Genomic DNA, 18,740 nt, shown 5'->3' on the forward strand with positions numbered 1-18,740 from the left:
AGAACGATTAGTAGTAATTCTAAGTTAATCTACTACCCCAACACTCAAATTTAATATAAAATTAATTTATTACCTTAGTTTCAGTAGGTGTTCTGTCTTTATTTCATCCTTATTATGGCGAAAAGTTCCACATACGACGTGAAAAGATTCTGCGGAACTGCGCAGTGAGAAGCTTCTATAATATTATAATACTATTCTTTATCAATCTCAAGGAAAACGAATGCACAATTGTCAGCATATTTCCCTCTTAATGAACCTTTTTAAAAACTCCAAGGGTCTCTAAGGTCTCCTTGGAATCGGCATAGCTATTTGGATTATTGGTCATTCAAAGCGGGCTGTGAAGCATCGAGAAATTCTTGATCCTTCACATGTTAGCAAAAGACGAAAGGTTCATAAAGCGCCGGAAAAGCCAAAATCTCCATCTAATTGCCGTGAATCATCACCTCAGCATTCGTCATCTCCCCAAACACCTCAACAAAATGCATCACCTATCCAACTATTATTAGTAATGTCTCCTATTCTTTCTCTTTTGTCTCCAATTTCTAGTTCTCTAGAAATTCCACCAGTTCTTCCACCAAGCAGAAAGAGACGCGCCCTACAAATTCAAAATATTTCTGTATCACTTGAAGATCCACCCGTAAGTCGCAATCTTGACTGAATTACCTATGATCTTAACTTCGGTTAATTATTGGAATTTTAACGTAATTGATTCCTTCATAGGTGATTGGTGATCTTCCATTTGAAGCTGTAACTTCAGTCGTTGCTGTTCAGAGAAGACCGTATGACAGTGATGGATATCGAGATGAAGCCCCTGCAGAACCCGTCGAATCTACAATGGAAGAATCGTCATTTGAAGAGCCTACAGAGTCCAACTTCCAGGTGCACCATGACGGGTCAAACAAAGGAAAAGTAAAGCTTACAAACGGATTAGGTAAACATTTAATATTTCGTTGTTCAACAAGTAAATAATGAAGTGTTGTCTTCTCTAGGCTACTGCTTCACAAAGAAGGCCGAGAGCAACGCGACATACACTTGGCGATGCTCTTCACGTCCAGCTAAAAATGTTTGTAAAGCCATCGTCAGGCAGAAGAAGCACAAGAGTCGTGACTTCCTCGTTGACTTTGATCAGGCAGACTTTACTGAAATTCCACATGACTCCGACACCAAACATAACCATGCTCCTGACCATGGAAATCATATCCGGGTAACAAAGCAGCAACACCTGTAATTGTTGTCGTAAGATTTATTTTTAATCATCTCCTTTCAAAAAGGTACCTATCTTCAGGGAAGCGAAGCAAGTTGCAGCAAAGGAGAAGTTCACTGCTCCCCGAGAGATCCTTTACGGAGAAGTAAAAAAAAGGTAGTCCATCAAAGGAAGAGATATGCCGCATATTGACAATGCAACTCGCCGCTTGAGGTTAATATTTCATCTATTATTCAAATTTAGAGACCTTTATTAAAGAAATGAATATTTGTGTTATATTTGTGTCTAGGTACCATAGATCAAAATTTCTGCCTGCGAACCCGAGGAAAAACGAACCGTTTTTCGATGTGAAGGTAGATTTCTTCCCAGAAAACTTCTATCAGGGACCTATTTACGCTGGATCAGCTACCGACCGTGCCCGACATCTCCTGTTTTTCACTCCTGTTATGAAGAGGCCATTAGAGGAATGCAGGGCCTGGTTTATCGACGCTACCTTCCACTTCGTCAATGATCCTATCAAACAAGTATACATTGCAATTTATCATTCTTTATCAAAATTAATTTCAAAAATGAAAAATTTCTTTCTTGCAGTTATTATCGATCAACGGGTTCATCAAAAACCGTAAAGGACACCTTAAACAAATTCCATTGTTGTTTTGCTGCATGACCAGAAGGAGAGCAATCGATTACGCAGCTGTGTTCCAGAAGTTAAAGGTATTAAAAAAAACATTAATGAATCCGTTCACTAATTACAATTTTTTAAATGAAATCATGCCTTTTCCTAGAGTCCAGAGGATTGTCAACGATTTTGAAAGGGCAAATTTTGTTGCTGTTAGAAAACATTTTGAAAATTGCACTCACCTTGGGTGCAATTTTCACTGATGCCAAGCAATCATCAAGAAGATTCGTGATCTCAAACTTTCTGCAGCGTACAACAAAAAAGGGCCCAATCCAATTCGCGATTTTGTGTTCCGCCTTCTTTGCTTGGCCTATTTTCCTGGTAGGCCTATCTATTAAAACAATTTTTAATATGTATCTAAATTTTATCGATTATAAATTGTTTACTTTTATCTCCAGCCGGAAAGATCGCGTCTGTTTTTGACTCTTTGAGAGCCGAGGCGCCGGGTTAGCTAGCAGAACTCTTGGACTACATGGACCGCAATTGCATTAGGGGCAAGTTTTGGACTCCAGAGAACTGGTCGTGTTTCAACATACTTTCGCGCACTAACAATGACTGTGAGGGGTTACACCACGAGTGGAATAATGTAAAGTGTGTTTCTGTTCTGCGTGTTCTAAATTAATGTATACTAATTTTCCGTATTTTCAGTTGGCAGGAGGCCCTAACTTACCATTCTACAAATGACTATGGTGTTAGAGAAACTTTGTGACGAAGTACAACTTACTTCTGAACTACTTTGTCACGATAAACTGAAACAGCATCGGAAGAAAGATGTTCAACAAAAGGACTCTATCCTCTTTTCGCTCTGGGCGCGCTACATGGAACACGAGGTAACGGAAAATCGAATAAAACTCCTAATTTCCTTTACTAAAATAGTTCTTTCCTATACATTCACAGTTATCTACTATTCAACTGTTGGAGGAAATCGTGCAAGAACTGAAATCTACTTTTCCCACACATGTCGCCGATCATCCTTTTAATAATGATGTTGATGATTTTAACATGTCGATTTGTGAAGAATGTTGAATTGACATTCAACATTCTTCCTGTTCCATTTGTGTCGACTTGATTAATACATTTTGTATTACTACTCCAAAGATGTTCTGTTTGTACTCATTAAAAGTCCACTCCACTCACTAAAAGGACACTTTTAAAAGATGCCATCAGGGACAGTTCACTAACTGATGCATGCAACTTCTTTACTTTCTAGGGTATCCCATAGGTCAAAATTTCTAGGGTATCCCATAGGTCAAAATTTCAGTAAGTCAACTATTGGTATAAAAATGATAAAATGAAACCGCATTACCGGGAAATGCAATTGGGGATTCCACTGTTGTTTCAGCATCAGTTCCAGGTATTTGTGAATGAACACAGGATTCAGCCATTTCCACTCAATTATATGCGGATTCAGAAATCAAATCAGGTTCATAAATCTCCTTGTTAGATACTGGAGTACAAGTTTCAATTGTACTGTCGTCTCCTAGTTAAGAAATAAAATTTGCTGTTAACACTGAGTCCACCACTCAATCAGGCCAAAATTGGGGGTTTTGGGGGTTTACGATTTTCGGAAAAGGGTGACGAAGGCATCGCAGCCAGTCCCCGTATAAACCATTTTGTGCGGAATTTTGCGGAAAACACAATGGTGAAATCCGCAATGTTGTAGCTAGCATAGTTTTTAAATTATTTAATAAAAACTAAGGGACCCCCCCAGAAATTGTAGTGTTTTTTCTGATTTTTGACATCAGTTTTCGGGCAAACCAGACCTTTAAAAAAAAATCTAATTTTTTAGAATGAAAGATTTTGCCCCCTCCAGAGACATCTCGCCCCGTTTTTATTTTAAACGGTTATTAGCAGAGATATTGGCAAATGAAAATCTTGAAAATTTTTCTTCATTTTCTGAAGATTTTCGCCATTGACAGACGTCATTTCGCCACGCCATCTAGCGGCCGATTTTGGAAACAGCAAGGGAGATCATTTCTTCTCGCCATAACTTTTTTTTCAAACTCCAACTATCGATACCTAACCAAACCCAGCTGTAGTACATCGATACCATTCTTTTCTCAATCATTCCGCGCAGTCACTGTCTAAACAACAACAACAAGGTTGAAATGTCCTCGCAAGAAGATTATTCCGATTACTGTTGCACATATTGGTGTTTTCAACGTTTTATGATGGCATTCCTTAATTCCTATCTTGCATGTTGACTAGGTCTGTCTCATTACTACGGATTTGTTTTAGACGTCACTGGTATGAAGTCACTGGTATGAAGTTTCTGGTAACATAAGTGTCAGACATGTTTACTTGTTGCGTGAATCTAACTTTTATTTTTCTATGTGTGTTGACTAGCTCTCTGCTTCGCTGGGATTTGTTTTAGACGTCACTGGTATGAAGTCACTGGTATGGAGTCTCTGGTAACATAACTGTCAGACATGTTTACTTGTTACGTGAATCTAACTTTTATCTTTCTATGTGTGTTGACTAGATCTCTGCTTCACTGGGATTTGTTTTAGACGTCACTGGTATGAAGTCACTGGTATGGAGTCTCTGGTAACATAAGTGTCAGACATGTTTACTTGTTGCGGGAATCTAACTTTCATCTCTTTAGGTTTGTTGACTAGCTCTCTGCTTCACTGGGATTTCTTTTGATGGCAATGGCCCAGGTTCTGCAAGTGCCATGCAATTTCTTCTGACTATTACAATCAGGTATTCCAGTTGCCTGGTTTACATCTTTCATAGTTACCATGTTGTTTGAAACGTCTTGCAAACAGCACAGACACACTCTTTGCGCAATTAGGCAAGTTAACGCGTCTGTCTCAACTACTCATCCGATCATAAAAAGTAATTCTTAGGAAAGGGACAATAAGTGTTGCAATTAATGGTAGGTTTCACGTGTTTTTATTCGCTTTAGCCTTATAGTAGGAAAATTTGCTCTTTATTTGAGCGTCCGTAAGAGTGACAACAGCAAATCGAGCTTTCAGGGCTGTAACTGCAGCGGTGGGTTTCAGGGATGGGTTGCTTAGAGCAAGATCTTTAATGAAGTTTGTTTGTTCATCGTCATCTTTGGATCCTCTTGGCCGGTTATCTCTCGTCGCTGATTTTTTTTGTGTTTGGAGTTTGTTTATTTCGGTGCGAATATCATTTTCAGATGGCAGGCAAAATTTGTTCGGATATCGCGACTCCAAAATTTCAAGCATTTGCGCTGGACTCTTTTTGTTCTTCTTGTCGGCTTCTCCGGAATTGTAGAGGCTTTTAATGTCACTCCGATAATCTTCCACGTACTTCGTACCGTACATTTGCCCTACTTTCGGTCTCTTTGCCCAGCCACAACGGAATGTAGGATCGAGATAATCTTCTTGAGTCGGGAGATAGGAATCTGTAGAAACATCCGCGTTATCTGATATTGAGCGAAAGACAATATCACCAGCATCTTGTAACTGTAGTGCTCTTTTCATAGCATAAGTTTTCATGTCTTTATGACGATTTAGGAAGTCGACAGTTGTAACCGCAGATGAAATAGTTTTCTTTTTCCATTTCGCTGATCTTTTGGTGAGGGCGTTGTCAGTCAAGACAGTTATACCGGTTACTTTTCCTTCTACTTTTTCGGGTTCAACTGGGGGATTTAGTTCTGTTCCTTCAGCTACAACATCGCTGACGTCTGAAATAGATTGATCCGTGTCGTTTATTGATTCTGCGTCATCTAGTTGTGTGATGGGCAAAGATTCCTCTTCTTCTAGCGTTATGTCTTCGTCTGAGTCTTCGTCAAAGGCAGTTTGCTGTACTGTGGTGCATCTTCGTTCCGATGGAAGTACACAGACAAATTTGCCTTGTCCTTGATCTGTAGTTAAGAAGCACAGTTATGTAAGAAAACAAAGTTTGTGAGTGAGTGACAAGAAGGGGAGGGACGTTGCCAAGTATGACTGGGAAAACTTTACCCGAGTGTTGAAAGACGCGCAACGAAAAATCAGGAAGGCTGCTAAAGTTTTCGGGCATGGTTTGGGTTGAAATATGACGTCCAGTTACATTATCCTGAAAGCAAAATAGCACATCGTTTGCTCTACCAACGTACTTCTTTAGTTGCCCATCTAGCGCAGCAAATTCAACTTCAATTTTTTGCAGCCTTTCTCTGTTGAGCGTAACTAATTCGGAGGTGCAGTTATGCAATCCGCCATTTGCTTTGAGAGCAACAACAACTTGAGCAGGAGTGACGCAATTGTGACCTTTCAGAGAAAATAATATTAGTAGGTTTCACAATTAGGCCGCACATTACGTAATTACCTTCTTTACACCATGAAATTATACGTTGCATAGAACGAGCGAAATGTGCGTCGAGAACCGATTTCCCGTCCTGCGTTTCCGTATGGATAATGCGTGAAATTTCTATACCATGAGCATAGGATAGGTATGGTATCAGCAACATCAACATCGTATTCTGGTAGCACCCCGCATTGTCGGACTGTAAAATTATTTGATCGATGTTTGGTAGATGTTTTCTGATGGCCAATATTACGGCCTCCAAAATAGAGATAACGGCAAGTTTGTCTTGTTTATTTTCGTTGTCGACGATGTGATCCAGGTACAGTTTATTGAGAAAGGGAGCTGAAGTCTCTTCAAAGTTTTCCATAGTGTAATACTGGACCATCGATCCATGCCAGCTCATGCCTCTCTTCCCGTAGTGATCCACGGTTTTCTCTCTGAAATAAAGTGGATCAAGTTTCATTTTGTAATCGAGAGTGATCACACACAATTTTTTCCCGTTATTCACACATTCGTCTTTCATGTGATCAAAAATCTTTTGAATTGACATTTGCTGGTTGGTGACGCGCATTCGATGACCCATATAAAGCATGGCCTTTTCTTCGCAGCCGATCAAAGCCTTTATAGCTGATTGTGCTGCGTCAAATCCGGAACCGTCAATTTTTCTTTTTAGGTAATGGAAGCAACAGAAAAGATTACGACAAGAATCACAAAGGTTTTCAGGTGCCGTTCGATCCTCGCCGAGACCATAACGTATGTCATGAGCAGTACACGGTATCTTTTCGACAACACCATTGTTGAAGCCATATGTCAAGTAGCGTTTGAAAACTTCCATTTCAACCAAAAGACGCTGTCGTTCTGTAGCGCTACCACTGAAATGGGTGATGAGCTTCTCTATTATGGCAAAGCTGTCATTCACCAAAAACCCAGTAACATAATCTACAGCTCGTCTCAATATTGCATCAGAATGAGTAAGGGTATCTGCGATCATAAAAAAACTTGAACGTTTAACCTTGTTCACTTCAGTAATTTCTTGCGTTGCGATGTATTTGCAATACATGTTTGCTCTTGTGGTTTTTCGAGATACAGCGGGAAAAATTTTTTCAACTCCATCTACTTTCCAACGTTTCGTTCCCCATGAAAAGAAGGAAACATTTTCGGAAGAGAGTATGAAAGTGATGGCCGAGTCAACAGCGACAGATCGAAAGCGGCGAACACTTCGTAGCGTGGGTGTAAGTGTCTTCCCGGATAACAGTTCTTGCATATCGCACTTCCCCTTTCGGAATCCGTCTTTACTTATAGTCACATTTCCATTCTTGTCACACATTTTTTTACTTCCGCCCGTGTCAGTGAAGAGCAAAGCAAAGCTCTGGTTGTCCGCAATTCTACTGTTTTTTTTTACTGCTGATGACATAGTCTTAATCATGACATGCGACACGGATTTACTTGACTTTTTTGTAACTCCTTTCTCTCTGAATTCTTTTACAGTTGCCGCCAAGGAAATTTCTGCTGCTTCGCCACACAAAATATTGGAAATGAAAGTAAACATTTCTTTGTAAACTTGGAATACTCTCGTTTTCATGGATTTAGCTTGTGGTGAGTTATCCATCCATGTGGTTACACAATAACGCTTTGCCTTAGCAGGCAAATGCCGTATAATTGGAGAATTTGGATCCATACCTAATGCTGTGTACATGCCGCGCGGATTTTTGGAAAAATCTGTGCCGGTATTCACATTTTCACACACCTGTCTATGCTGCCCCAGTTGGACTTCATTTCTTCGCCGTTTACTTGAAGACGGCACATCACTTTGTACTGCATCTTGACACTCACAATTACACCGTCTGCAATTATTGCAACTATCGCAAACTGCTGATTTACATTTACACGAGAGGCCTGCCATTTCTCTACTCCACTTGGATAAGCATGCCTGGCAACTAACTTTACTTTTGGTTTTTATTACCATCCCTCTTTAGCTTAGCTTTTGGTCAAGTGTAAAGTCACAGGATGGGTAACGTGAAACAAAGGAAATGAAAGGGTAAGGGTAAGAAACGGAAGAAAAAACCAAAAGAAAAATTATCGGTTGTCCCAGTGGGACCAACTTCCATGGATCTTGTAAACTTTCAAGCACCAACTCGACATGATCAGTTTACATTACCGGAAAAATCTTATTTCATAAAACAATTACGTCCCATTAATATGCATTTCTTAATTAGTTCGAATGAAAGGTGAAAATATGAAATCCGGCATCCGTACACGACATTCCAGTAAAGCTCCCGTAGCAAATCCTCTCAGAAATCTATCCATTTGACTTCCGTCACATGCGCCCGGCTCTGCCAAGTCAGCCAAGAAACCCACTACAAGGTAATTCTGAAATTGAGCTATGGAACACAACATGAACTGAATTTCAAAACATTAAATTCCAATAGGATCGCCATCGCATTACTACTGAATATCGTGAAGTGTGTCGCCTCTTGACACGCAAGCCCCCTCAAAACGATTCAGGAAATGAAGGTCACAGACTTTGGCAACTACTAAAGACGATAATTCAAATATTATAAAACAACAATTTCATTTCTTGGTGTGTATTAAGTTACTAATACATTTCAGTGTTAGCCTTGTCTTGTGTTTTCATCCTTCTAATTTCTGCCTCAAGAAGGGATTTCAGGATTTTTTTATCATCTATTTGACACAAGAATAAAAATGTTAACGATTGACATGGGATAACATATGCATATTTCATACCTCCAGTAGCAAATACTCTTCCAATGTATGTTTCTGTAGTCACTGCTTGTAAACAGCCAACATTGATGTTTACTTTTACAACAATTGGGCCGTGGAGCTCTCCATTCAACAGCATGTCTTTCGAAATTTTCCTAATGTCAACACTGTTATAGTCGTTCTCAACGAACTTGGGAGAACTCCAGATGACAGCTGCATAACGTTCACAGCACTCGTCATCTAACTTTTCCCCATTTTCTGGTTCATGTTCAAAATCAGAATAATCTTCTTGCGAGGACATTTCAACCTTGTTGTTGTTGTTTAGACAGTGACTGCGCGGAATGATTGAGAAAAGAATGGTATCGATGTACTACAGCTGGGTTTGGTTAGGTATCGATAGTTGGAGTTTGAAAAAAATAATGGCGAGAAGAAAAGATCTCCCTTGCTGTTTCCAAAATCGGCCGCTAGATGGCGTGGCGAAATGACGTCTGTCAATGGCGAAAATCTTCAGAAAATGAAGAAAAATTTTCAAGATTTTCATTTGCCAATATCTCTGCTAATAACCGTTTAAAATAAAAACGGGGCGAGATGTCTCTGGAGGGGGGCAAAATCTTTCATTCTAAAAAATTAGATTTTTTTTTTAAGGTCTGGTTTGCCCGAAAACTGATGTCAAACATCAGAAAAAACACTACAATTTCTGGGGGGGTCCCTTAGTTTTTATTAAATAATTTAAAAACTATGCTAGCTACAACATTGCGGATTTCACCATTGTGTTTTCCGCAAAATTCCGCACAAAATGGTTTATACGGGGACTGGCTGCGATGCCTTCGTCACCCTTTTCCGAAAATCGTAAACCCCCAAAACCCCCAATTTTGGCCTGATTGAGTGGTGGACTCAGTGTTAAAACGTCATTACCTGTGGATTCAGAAATCAATGATTCATCGTGTGCTGTTGGTGGATTCCTTAAGCTCAAAAACCCACGAGCAAATGGTTCATCAGCACTGGTTGTTGCTTGTACAGGTTTGCCATGAATGAACTGGATAGTCTTACAACATCCCTTCAATGATTTTTTCCAGGAACAACTAAACACATAATATTGTTAATAAATAAGGCAACAACTTCAAACATAATACTTTCACCTTGATTATTTCCCAAACTTTGCAATGGTAGGCGTTTTTCATTCCTTGAATGTCCGTCTAAGAAAGAAAAAGTTAATGTCAAGCAACAAACTGCAAAAAAGGCATGATAATGTAGTAATAAACTATCCAAATTTCAATCTCCACAACTTTTAAGCATACACCACTTATCATTTTGCCTTTAGTGATGTCATCAAACTGACGCGCGCAGAATTTGAGATCTTCCTTGGAGTCCTTTCTTCGGATTTTTGTCTTCCCACTCTTTGAAAAATTTCTTTGGTGGCTGGAAAAAGGAAACACCACAATTTTTTCACCATTGATCAATTTACCCGCGATAAAACACAAATTAACCATTTCAAAAAGTAAATGTAACCGATACAGCCATTTAGGCATTTTCCAACCACCGAGGCGTTTTCTACTATGGATTACTCTCGTGGAAAGCTTTGGCCTCGCAGTTCCCAAGTCTTTAAAAAGGTGGCGCTGATCAACTCCAAGATTCCAATACCCATCCCGCACCTTATCCGGAAAACTACGCAGCATATAATTTTTCGCCACTCGATGACACTGATAGATGGCTAGAAAAAGTTTGCCGCCAAGAGTTAAATATTAAAATTAGTTATTAATAAATATTAAAAAGGTGCGTTACTTCCAAAGTTCATTTTAGAATTTTGCCAATTTTTATTATAGATTATTATTCCATTCAACCATTATAATTTGTCAATAGGGCTCTTCGTGGTCTGTTTTATTTAGACATTTTATCTGGCAACGCAGCGTGGAGAAGCAGATGCGGACAAGTTTTTCAAAGATCATGGAGTAATAACAAAGGAGTGAGCTTACTCCTTTGAGTAAGCACGTACTAAACAAAGGAGTGCGTGCTTACTCCTTTGTTCTTACTCCATATCAAGTGTTTCGCCACGCTGCGTTGCCAGATAAAACGGCTCAATAAAACAGACACTGAAGAGCCCTATAGACGGATGTGGAAAGGGGAGAGCGAGCTTGGAGGGGGGGGGGTAAGTCCCAGAGTAAGCACGAGAAAAATCCCTCAAAATAGCTTATTTCCAAGTTAACCTTAAGTTGTATTCCAAAATGATATTTATTACAAATGGGCTTTATTTATATGATTGTATTCTACCTTTCCATTAAAAAAAATGTTTAAAAAGTTTTAAAGGAGAAGACTATTATTAACATGGTTTTATAGGCTCAATAGTATATGAATGGTGCCGGTTCTGGATTTAATTCTACTTGTAGTAAATCCGACAAGGATGCCAGATCTGATGCCTGCTGAAATAGGACAGGTAGAAATAGGACTACTGGGTGGTTGAAATAGGACTGCTCGTAAGGAGAAATAGGACTACCAATTAACAGTTGCTAAACGTAGTTCTATTTAGACTAGTCCTATTTCTACTTAGTCCTAAAACGTAGTCCTAATTCTACCAGTCCTACCTCGCTTAGTCCTATTTCGCCACCAATCTCACCCTTTAGCCTATTGAAGGGCATGCAGTAAGAAAACACCCCTTCATTATTGTACTACTGATAGCTTCCTTTAACGCGAAATCACCTACACCTTAGTACTATGAAACGTGGGAGGTAGAGGTCGTCCTTAATCATCTTAAATCATTTCAGAAAATCGGCCTTACACTCGGAACTCTTTCTCGCAGATAAGAAACGCTACTAACGCTGGCAACGCTATTAAGAATTCCAGATAACAGCTGGTTTCGATTGAATGACAAGAAATCTTAAATAAAGGCTACGTCTCATGAGTCCAATTAGGACCCATCCATCGGATTGGCATTCGAGAAAATAACCATTCATATCATAGAAAACAGGTTAGCGATCTGCGTCACCCTATCTAGGTAACACCCCTCAGCTTAAAGGGAAAAGAGAGAAAGTTGGCGTGAGTTAGGTGGGTGTTACCCCGTCAAACGCTTAGGAAAGGTATAGTAACTTAATAATTTTTAAGGGCACTTACTACACGAAGACGCAGAAGAAGCTGCAGAGGAAAACGTGGTTTCAGTCGGAATTTAGCAAACGTTAAATTCGTGGTTTTCTCAGGCTTTTTAATATAGATTGTTAACTTGGAAAGTCCAAGACAGTGTCATTCTAATCCTCAGGTATACAGCTTCGTTTTATATATTAATTATCCCTTATCCTTTTTTTAAATTTTAACTGTTTAAAAATCAAACTAATCTTTACCCACTATGGCTGGGGCCAGTCGTCCAGTCGGGGTTGATGTTGTCCTTCAATCTTTTAGATGCTAAAATTCTCTTGCCTTACATCCAAATTTTCATATCTAATAACAGATAAAATAAGAACATATGTAAAGAAGACTAACAGGGGTGAAATTCCTAAACATATCTGGATTCTTGCTATCAAAGCTGTAGTAGAGAGTGGAATGTATGATCCCCAAACAGCAGGAGAATATGATGTTCCCCGTAAAAGTCTTGGAAGGAATATAAAGAAGTACAGTATCTTGCACAAAAATCCGAACTCCGATTTAATTTTTAAAACCCGCCTATTGGTGGGGTAACGGGTTTTTTTGTTTGTGTTTCTTCAAGGGTTCCGACTGTCATGAGTTAGATTCCAGATGAGGTAATGAATGATTGTGATTACTTTATGAGAAATTCTGTTTCATACATAAAACAAATTTTCATCAAGAAATATGTGTTTTTCTTGTTTATTAAATAATTTAAAAAACAATAATTCCCTTCATTTTAATGTAGTTAAAACTCCCAGCAGATTCAAACGAAGAATATTTTAAAGATACCTTTTATTTTGCAATTCCTTCATCGGGGATCGAACACTGATCTACAGCTTCGCATTCAGAGGGTCTACACATATGGCATTGCTATCTGTTGAGACTAAATTGCAACGGTTCAGCAATTTATGGTTGCTGAACCATCCTACCCAAAAGGATGCTGTTTAGCTTCATTCTCTCTTCGTTGTCCTTCTTGCTCTAAGAAGTTTGAAGTCTGTAGTTCTATTCTTTTCAATAATTCCTCAAGAAATAAAAGGTATTAAAATGAGTCAATGTGTCACAATTTATTAGGTTATGAGCCCAGGCTCCTTTTAGCCGAATGTTATTTGAAAAAAAAACTGAACTGATAACTAAACCAAAAAAAAAAAAAGGGATAATTTTGTGAACACATGTTGAGACAGTGTAGGAAACCTCTCTCCTTTTTTTTCACAGATCATACAGCAGTACAACTGCTGAAGAAGTGACAATATGGATCCAATACCACGTATTGATGTTAAACATATTGAGAAGTTTGATGGAACAAACTTTCAACAATGGAAGCATGGACTTACCATGCAACTCGAACTCAGTGGACTCCAAGACTTAGTCGAGGTAAATGTGCTGTCCTTCAACAAAGGACATTCTCAGTTTCAACTTAAACCACTTGATTGCAATCAAATGCTGTTCATGATAAATTAATCGAACAATGTACCTTTGTCCAATCTCCCCAGGGCTACGATAGACATCCTGATGAACAATATGCTGAAGATGCAAATTTTGAGGATGAAAACAATCACCCGATTCCAATCAACATTGATGCAATCAGACAATGGAGACAAAGAGACTGCTTAGCTCGAATTATGATTTACCAAACTAATGATAAAGAACGTCAAAAAGGTATCAATCTTTGACAAGCAATAACTGAGACAACAAGCTAACTCTTCGTGTAAAAACCTTAGGCCTCATGATATGTAGAACGGCTAATGAAATGTGGACTAGAATGTCCACTCAGTACCTCCAGAGAGCAGCCAATAATAAACATCTACTACACAGAGAATTCCTCTCACTTAACTATCAAGAAGGCATAGATATCATGACGCACGTCACTGATATTGAAACAATGGCGTCTCAACTGAAGGAATTAGATGTTAACGTGAGCGACGACGAAATCGTGGCCAAAATCTTATCCACCTTGCCAAAAACATTTTAGCATATGGAAACTGCACGGGACAGTATGCCAGTCAATGACAAGACACTTGACAATCTGAGAGCCAGGCTTATACAAGAGGAACGAAAAATAAAACGAAGGCAGTCTGAAAACAATGTACCTCGGCACGAAGAACGAGAAGCTTTAAAGGCAAACTATTATCCTCCACGACGAGATGCATCCAACGGCCACCTAAGCAACAAAGCTCCGTTCAACCGATCTGAAACCCACCAGTCTAGGCCAAACCGCTATTGTTCTGTATGTCACCGTACAAATCATTGGACCAAAGACCATCGACCAAGTAAACGCGAGAGAGACACAGATGAAGAACAAGGTGGCTCACAGAACAAGAGAAACAAAGCAAATGTACCCGAACCGAAGGCAAAGAATTTTTCCTTCGTATGTATTTTTGGTCTAGCATCATCGTCTAGAATGAACTGGTTTGCCGATTCCGGGGCCCCTCAACACATGTCCGATCAGAGACACCTGTTCACCAACTTCACCTCGATTACACCCGGAAAACTGACCATAACCGGAATTGGCAAGAAGGTTATTTATGCCCATGGTAGAGGAGACATACCAATAAAGACCAAGATCAACGGCCAACTAATATCAGGAACCATCAAAGATGTACTCTTTATACCAGACATAGGTATAAACCTAATCTTCATTCCTGTCATAACTGAACTCGGGTACAAAGTCACGTTCTCTGGTTCCGACGTCGAAATTGTTCAGGGTGAATCTCTCTTCATGGTTGGAAGGCGTGTAGGCCAATCTCTCTATCAACTGGATTTATTGACTCAAGAGAAAGCAAATGCCGAAGCCGCGACCAGCAGTGGCGCTTCGTTCGATGTCTGGCATGAACGCCTAGCTCATGTCAATCATGACACGATAAGAAAGATGATTATATCTAACTCCGTCATTGGACTGAATATCATTGGAGAATCATCTGCTGCACAATGCGACTCCTGTATCATAGGAAAAATGCATCGAATGCCATTTCCAAAAGGAAGAGAAAGAGCAGAAGAAGTCGGTGGAATTGTACACTCCGATGTTGTTGAGATGAACGTCCCATCATCCACGGGAAAAAGATTTTATTGCATCTTCAAGGATGATTTCTCTGGATTTAAAGCTGCGTACACCATGAAACACAAGTCGGAGACACCAGACTGCTTCAGAGCATTTGCCTGTGTTGAATGTATACAGATACTCGCAAGAGACCTCGTATTTTTCGGTCAGACGGTGGAGGAGAGTTTAAAAGCAATTCTTTTGAAAACTGGCTGTCATCACAGGGGATCTTGCACCAATCTAGCGCCGCTCATGCCCCACAACAAAACGGTGTTGCCGAAAGGGACAATAGAACAACCGTCGAAGCAGTCCGAACAGAACTACATGCAAAGCAGATTCCTCTTCACCTGTGGACAGCAGCAGTAAACTACACCATCTACACTCAAAACCGCATCCTCCGCGACGGATTCACATCAACACCGTATGAGCTTTGGTACGGGAAGAAACCTAATGTATCACATCTCCGTGCTTTTGGTACTAGAGCATTCGTACATGTCCTCGATGCAGACCGACGCAAACTTGACCCCAAGGCCGTGGAAGGTTTGTTCGTCGGGTACAGTGAAACAGTCAAGGCGTATCTTGTATACGTTGCAAAAGACCGTAAAGTGATCACAAGTCGAGATGTTAAATTCATGGAAGAAGTCACACATGTCACAAACATTGACCAACCATTATTGACTGAAAACAACAAAATTGATCAACACAACATCAACAGCACAGAACAATCCTCTCAGCCTATTCCTCAACCGGAACTACGAAAATCGAAACGAGGACTCATCCCGAAGAAACAATGGCCCTCAGACAGCACAGGAGGTGAAATCCAAATCAAGAATCATCATTCCCAGGCAATGCAAGCTCTTGATCTTCTCTACAAAGAGCCTCAAAGCTACAAAGAAGCCATCGCGTCCCCTCATGCTGAGCAATGGAGAAATGGCATGGACAAAGAAATCGCCTCGTTAAAAGAAAACAACACCTGGACGCTGGTGCCTGCTCCCCGCAACAGCACAGTCATTCCAAGCAGATGGCAATTCAAAGCAAAAAGAGACAAGGAAGGAAATGTTGTTATTTTTAAAGCTCGCTTTGTAGCGAAAGGTTTTAAACAACAACACGGGATTGACTACACTGAAACGTTTGCACCTGTCGTTAGATACGACTCCCTGCGGTCCATCCTAGCGCTAGCAGCTTCACGTGACCTACACCTTCTGCAGATAGACGTCCAAACCGCCTTTTTGTACGGCGAAATCGACCAAGAACTATTCATCCATCAGCCGGAAGGATACGTCACAGCAGATTCTGAAAACTATGTGTGTCGCCTGAACAAAGGCCTTTATGGCCTTAAGCAAGCGTCGAGACTATGGAATAAGAAAATTCATCGATCTCTAGTCAACCTGCTGTTCAATCAAAGTAAAGCAGATCCTTGCGTGTACACTCGCCTGTCAGGAGGTGACTTCATGATCCTGGCCATATGGGTTGACGATGGGCTATTCGCCTTCAGTGACAAGACAGCAGGCCAATCAGTTATCGAACATCTATGAAAAGAATACAAGATGAAGGCAGGTCCGGCAGAACATTTCGTCGGCTTGAACATCAATCGAGACAGACCGAATAAGACGCTCCACTTATCATCACCTTCATACATCGAAAAAGTACTGGCCAAGTTTAACATGACAGAATGTAATCCGGTCCGCATTCCCGCTGAACCCAGCCTTCGTCTATCCCGGAACATGGAGCCTGCAGATGTCGAGACAACAGCAAAAATGAGTAATATTCCATACCGACAAGTCATAGGGAGCCTGATGTACGCTGCCATCACTTTTCGTCCTGACATCACCTACGCGGTGAACCAGTTGGCCAGATTCTGCGAAAATCCAGGCGAGTCTCACTGGAGTGCAGCCAAGAAAGTACTCAAGTATCTAGCATCAACGCGAAGATTCGGGCTACAATTTACTGGTACAGGTATAGACATCGACACACTCTCTGCCTTCTCAGACGCAGACTATGCTGGAGATACGGATACAAGACGATCCACTTCAGGATTTGTATTCATATTTAACCAGGGAGCTATTACTTGGTCCAGTCGACGCCAAAACTGCGTGGCATTATCTACGATGGAATCGGAATATATTGCGGCCAGCGACAGTTCAAGAGAAGCCATTTGGCTACGTCGTTTAACAGCACAAAGTGGAGCTGTTCAACAATCCCCTACCAATCTGTATTGTGACAACAAAAGCGCCATCGCGATAACTCACAATCCAGAACATCACTCAAGGTCAAAACACATAGATGTTAAGTATCATTTTCTCAGGGATCAACAGTCGAACGGAACAATTAATATCTCTCACGTCTCCTCAGAATCTCAACTTGCCGACATATTCACAAAGCCACTGAGTGGCAACCGTTTTTGTAACCTTAGATCTCAACTTGGAGTCGTCGAGGGACCAATCACAGGATCAAGATTCTAATATCTTCATTTCTTCACAGTAAAATTTAAGGAGGTGTGTTGAGACTAAATTGCAACGGTTCAGCAATTTATGGTTGCTGAACCATCCTGCCCAAAAGGATGCTGTTTAGCTTCATTCTCTCTTCGTTGTCCTCCTTGCTCTAAGAAGTTTGAAGTCTGTAGTTCTATTCTTTTCAATAATTCCTCAAGAAATAAAAGGTATTAAAATGAGTCAATGTGTCACAATTTATTACTATCTACACAACAATGCACATGCAGCTAGCTAAATTATTTGGGTAAGGAATATTACACAGCCTAAGTCTAACGTTTTCAACTGTCGTTTAAAAAAACACACCACTCTGAGGATTGCAAAAATGACCCGACATGTTACTTGCCTTCAAGCGTAATACCTTAAGGCATTTAAAAAAGGTGTAGACTTACCCAAATCTGCCCTAGGTGTACATCAACCCATCTAACCTACCTCTCAAAGAAAAACAAACAAAAAACCCTTTACCCCGCCAATAGGTGGCTTTAAGAAATCAAATTGGTGTTCGGTTTTTTGTGCAGGTTACTGTACTGCTCTCATCAGGATTGTCTTGCTGAATGGCCTGAAAAGGATAAAATTTTCTTCATAGGGTATGCCAAACCCAAGCACGTAAATTTTTCAGTGCGATATTCAGACAAGTAAAAGTTACATGAACTAAAATTTTTGTTCGAGCACAGATTTTCACTGATGAAGAAGAATGTGCAACAGAAGAGTATTTGAAAAAGACTTGTGATATTTATTTTGGTCTTACACCAAATGGTGTTAGAAAGCTAGTCTTTTAGTTCGGCATGCAACGTGGCATCGTAATTCCAGCTGGATGGACAAAAAATCAGCAGACTAGTAGCGATTGGTTTACTAGTTACCTATCACGCCATATATGACTATCATTTCGAAAGCCTGAAGCTACATCAATGGCCCGAATGTCGAGTTTCAATCCGCACAATGTGGGTCTCTTCTTTGACATCCTGATCAAGGTTCTTTCCCCGTACGATATTGGTCCTGGATCGATCTGGAACATGGACAAGATAAGCGTAACGACTGTCCAGCGTCCCGACCAAATTATCGCCAGGAAAGACAAAAACAAGTTGGCGCCGCAACTAGTCAGGAGAGGGAAGAACTTGTTACTCTGGCTTTGGCTGTTTCAGCTCTAGGTAACCACATTCCACCTTTTTTAATATTTTCTAGGTAGGAACCAGTTTTGTCATAATGCGTTTCAATTCATGGTTGATATAATATGTTTTTTTTTTACAT

General features: G+C 40.2%; 1 protein-coding gene, 1 long non-coding RNA gene and 1 pseudogene across 5 annotated transcripts; 2 read left to right on the forward strand and 1 right to left on the reverse strand.

Moving 5' to 3' along the window:
* The first annotated feature begins 508 nt into the window (after nt 1-508).
* Nucleotides 509-2,567, forward strand: LOC116924571 (annotated as a pseudogene).
* Nucleotides 2,568-3,898: 1,331 nt separating this feature from the next.
* On the forward strand, nt 3,899-8,758 carry LOC123473717. Of its 4 annotated transcripts, none has more exons than XR_006647981.1 (7): nt 3,899-4,158; nt 4,230-4,294; nt 4,366-4,430; nt 4,489-4,586; nt 7,626-7,678; nt 7,779-8,501; nt 8,567-8,758. It is a non-coding gene; the product is annotated as an uncharacterized LOC123473717 (long non-coding RNA). The 4 variants fall into 4 exon arrangements; XR_006647982.1 differs by having other exon boundaries at nt 7,782-8,501; XR_006647980.1 differs by having other exon boundaries at nt 3,899-4,144; nt 7,626-8,501.
* On the reverse strand, nt 8,707-9,269 carry LOC123473716. The gene is made up of 2 exons (XM_045174980.1): nt 8,883-9,269; nt 8,707-8,819 (listed from the first exon to the last, which is right to left on the reverse strand). The coding sequence occupies exons 1-2, from the start codon at nt 9,157-9,159 to the stop codon at nt 8,734-8,736; spliced, it is 363 nt and encodes a 120-aa protein (XP_045030915.1). The 5' UTR covers nt 9,160-9,269; the 3' UTR covers nt 8,707-8,733.
* Nucleotides 9,270-18,740: the final 9,471 nt, after the last annotated feature.

Source organism: Daphnia magna, linkage group LG6 (genome assembly GCF_020631705.1).
Source record: "Daphnia magna isolate NIES linkage group LG6, ASM2063170v1.1, whole genome shotgun sequence".
NCBI classification, from domain to species: Eukaryota; Metazoa; Arthropoda; class Branchiopoda; order Diplostraca; family Daphniidae; genus Daphnia; species Daphnia magna.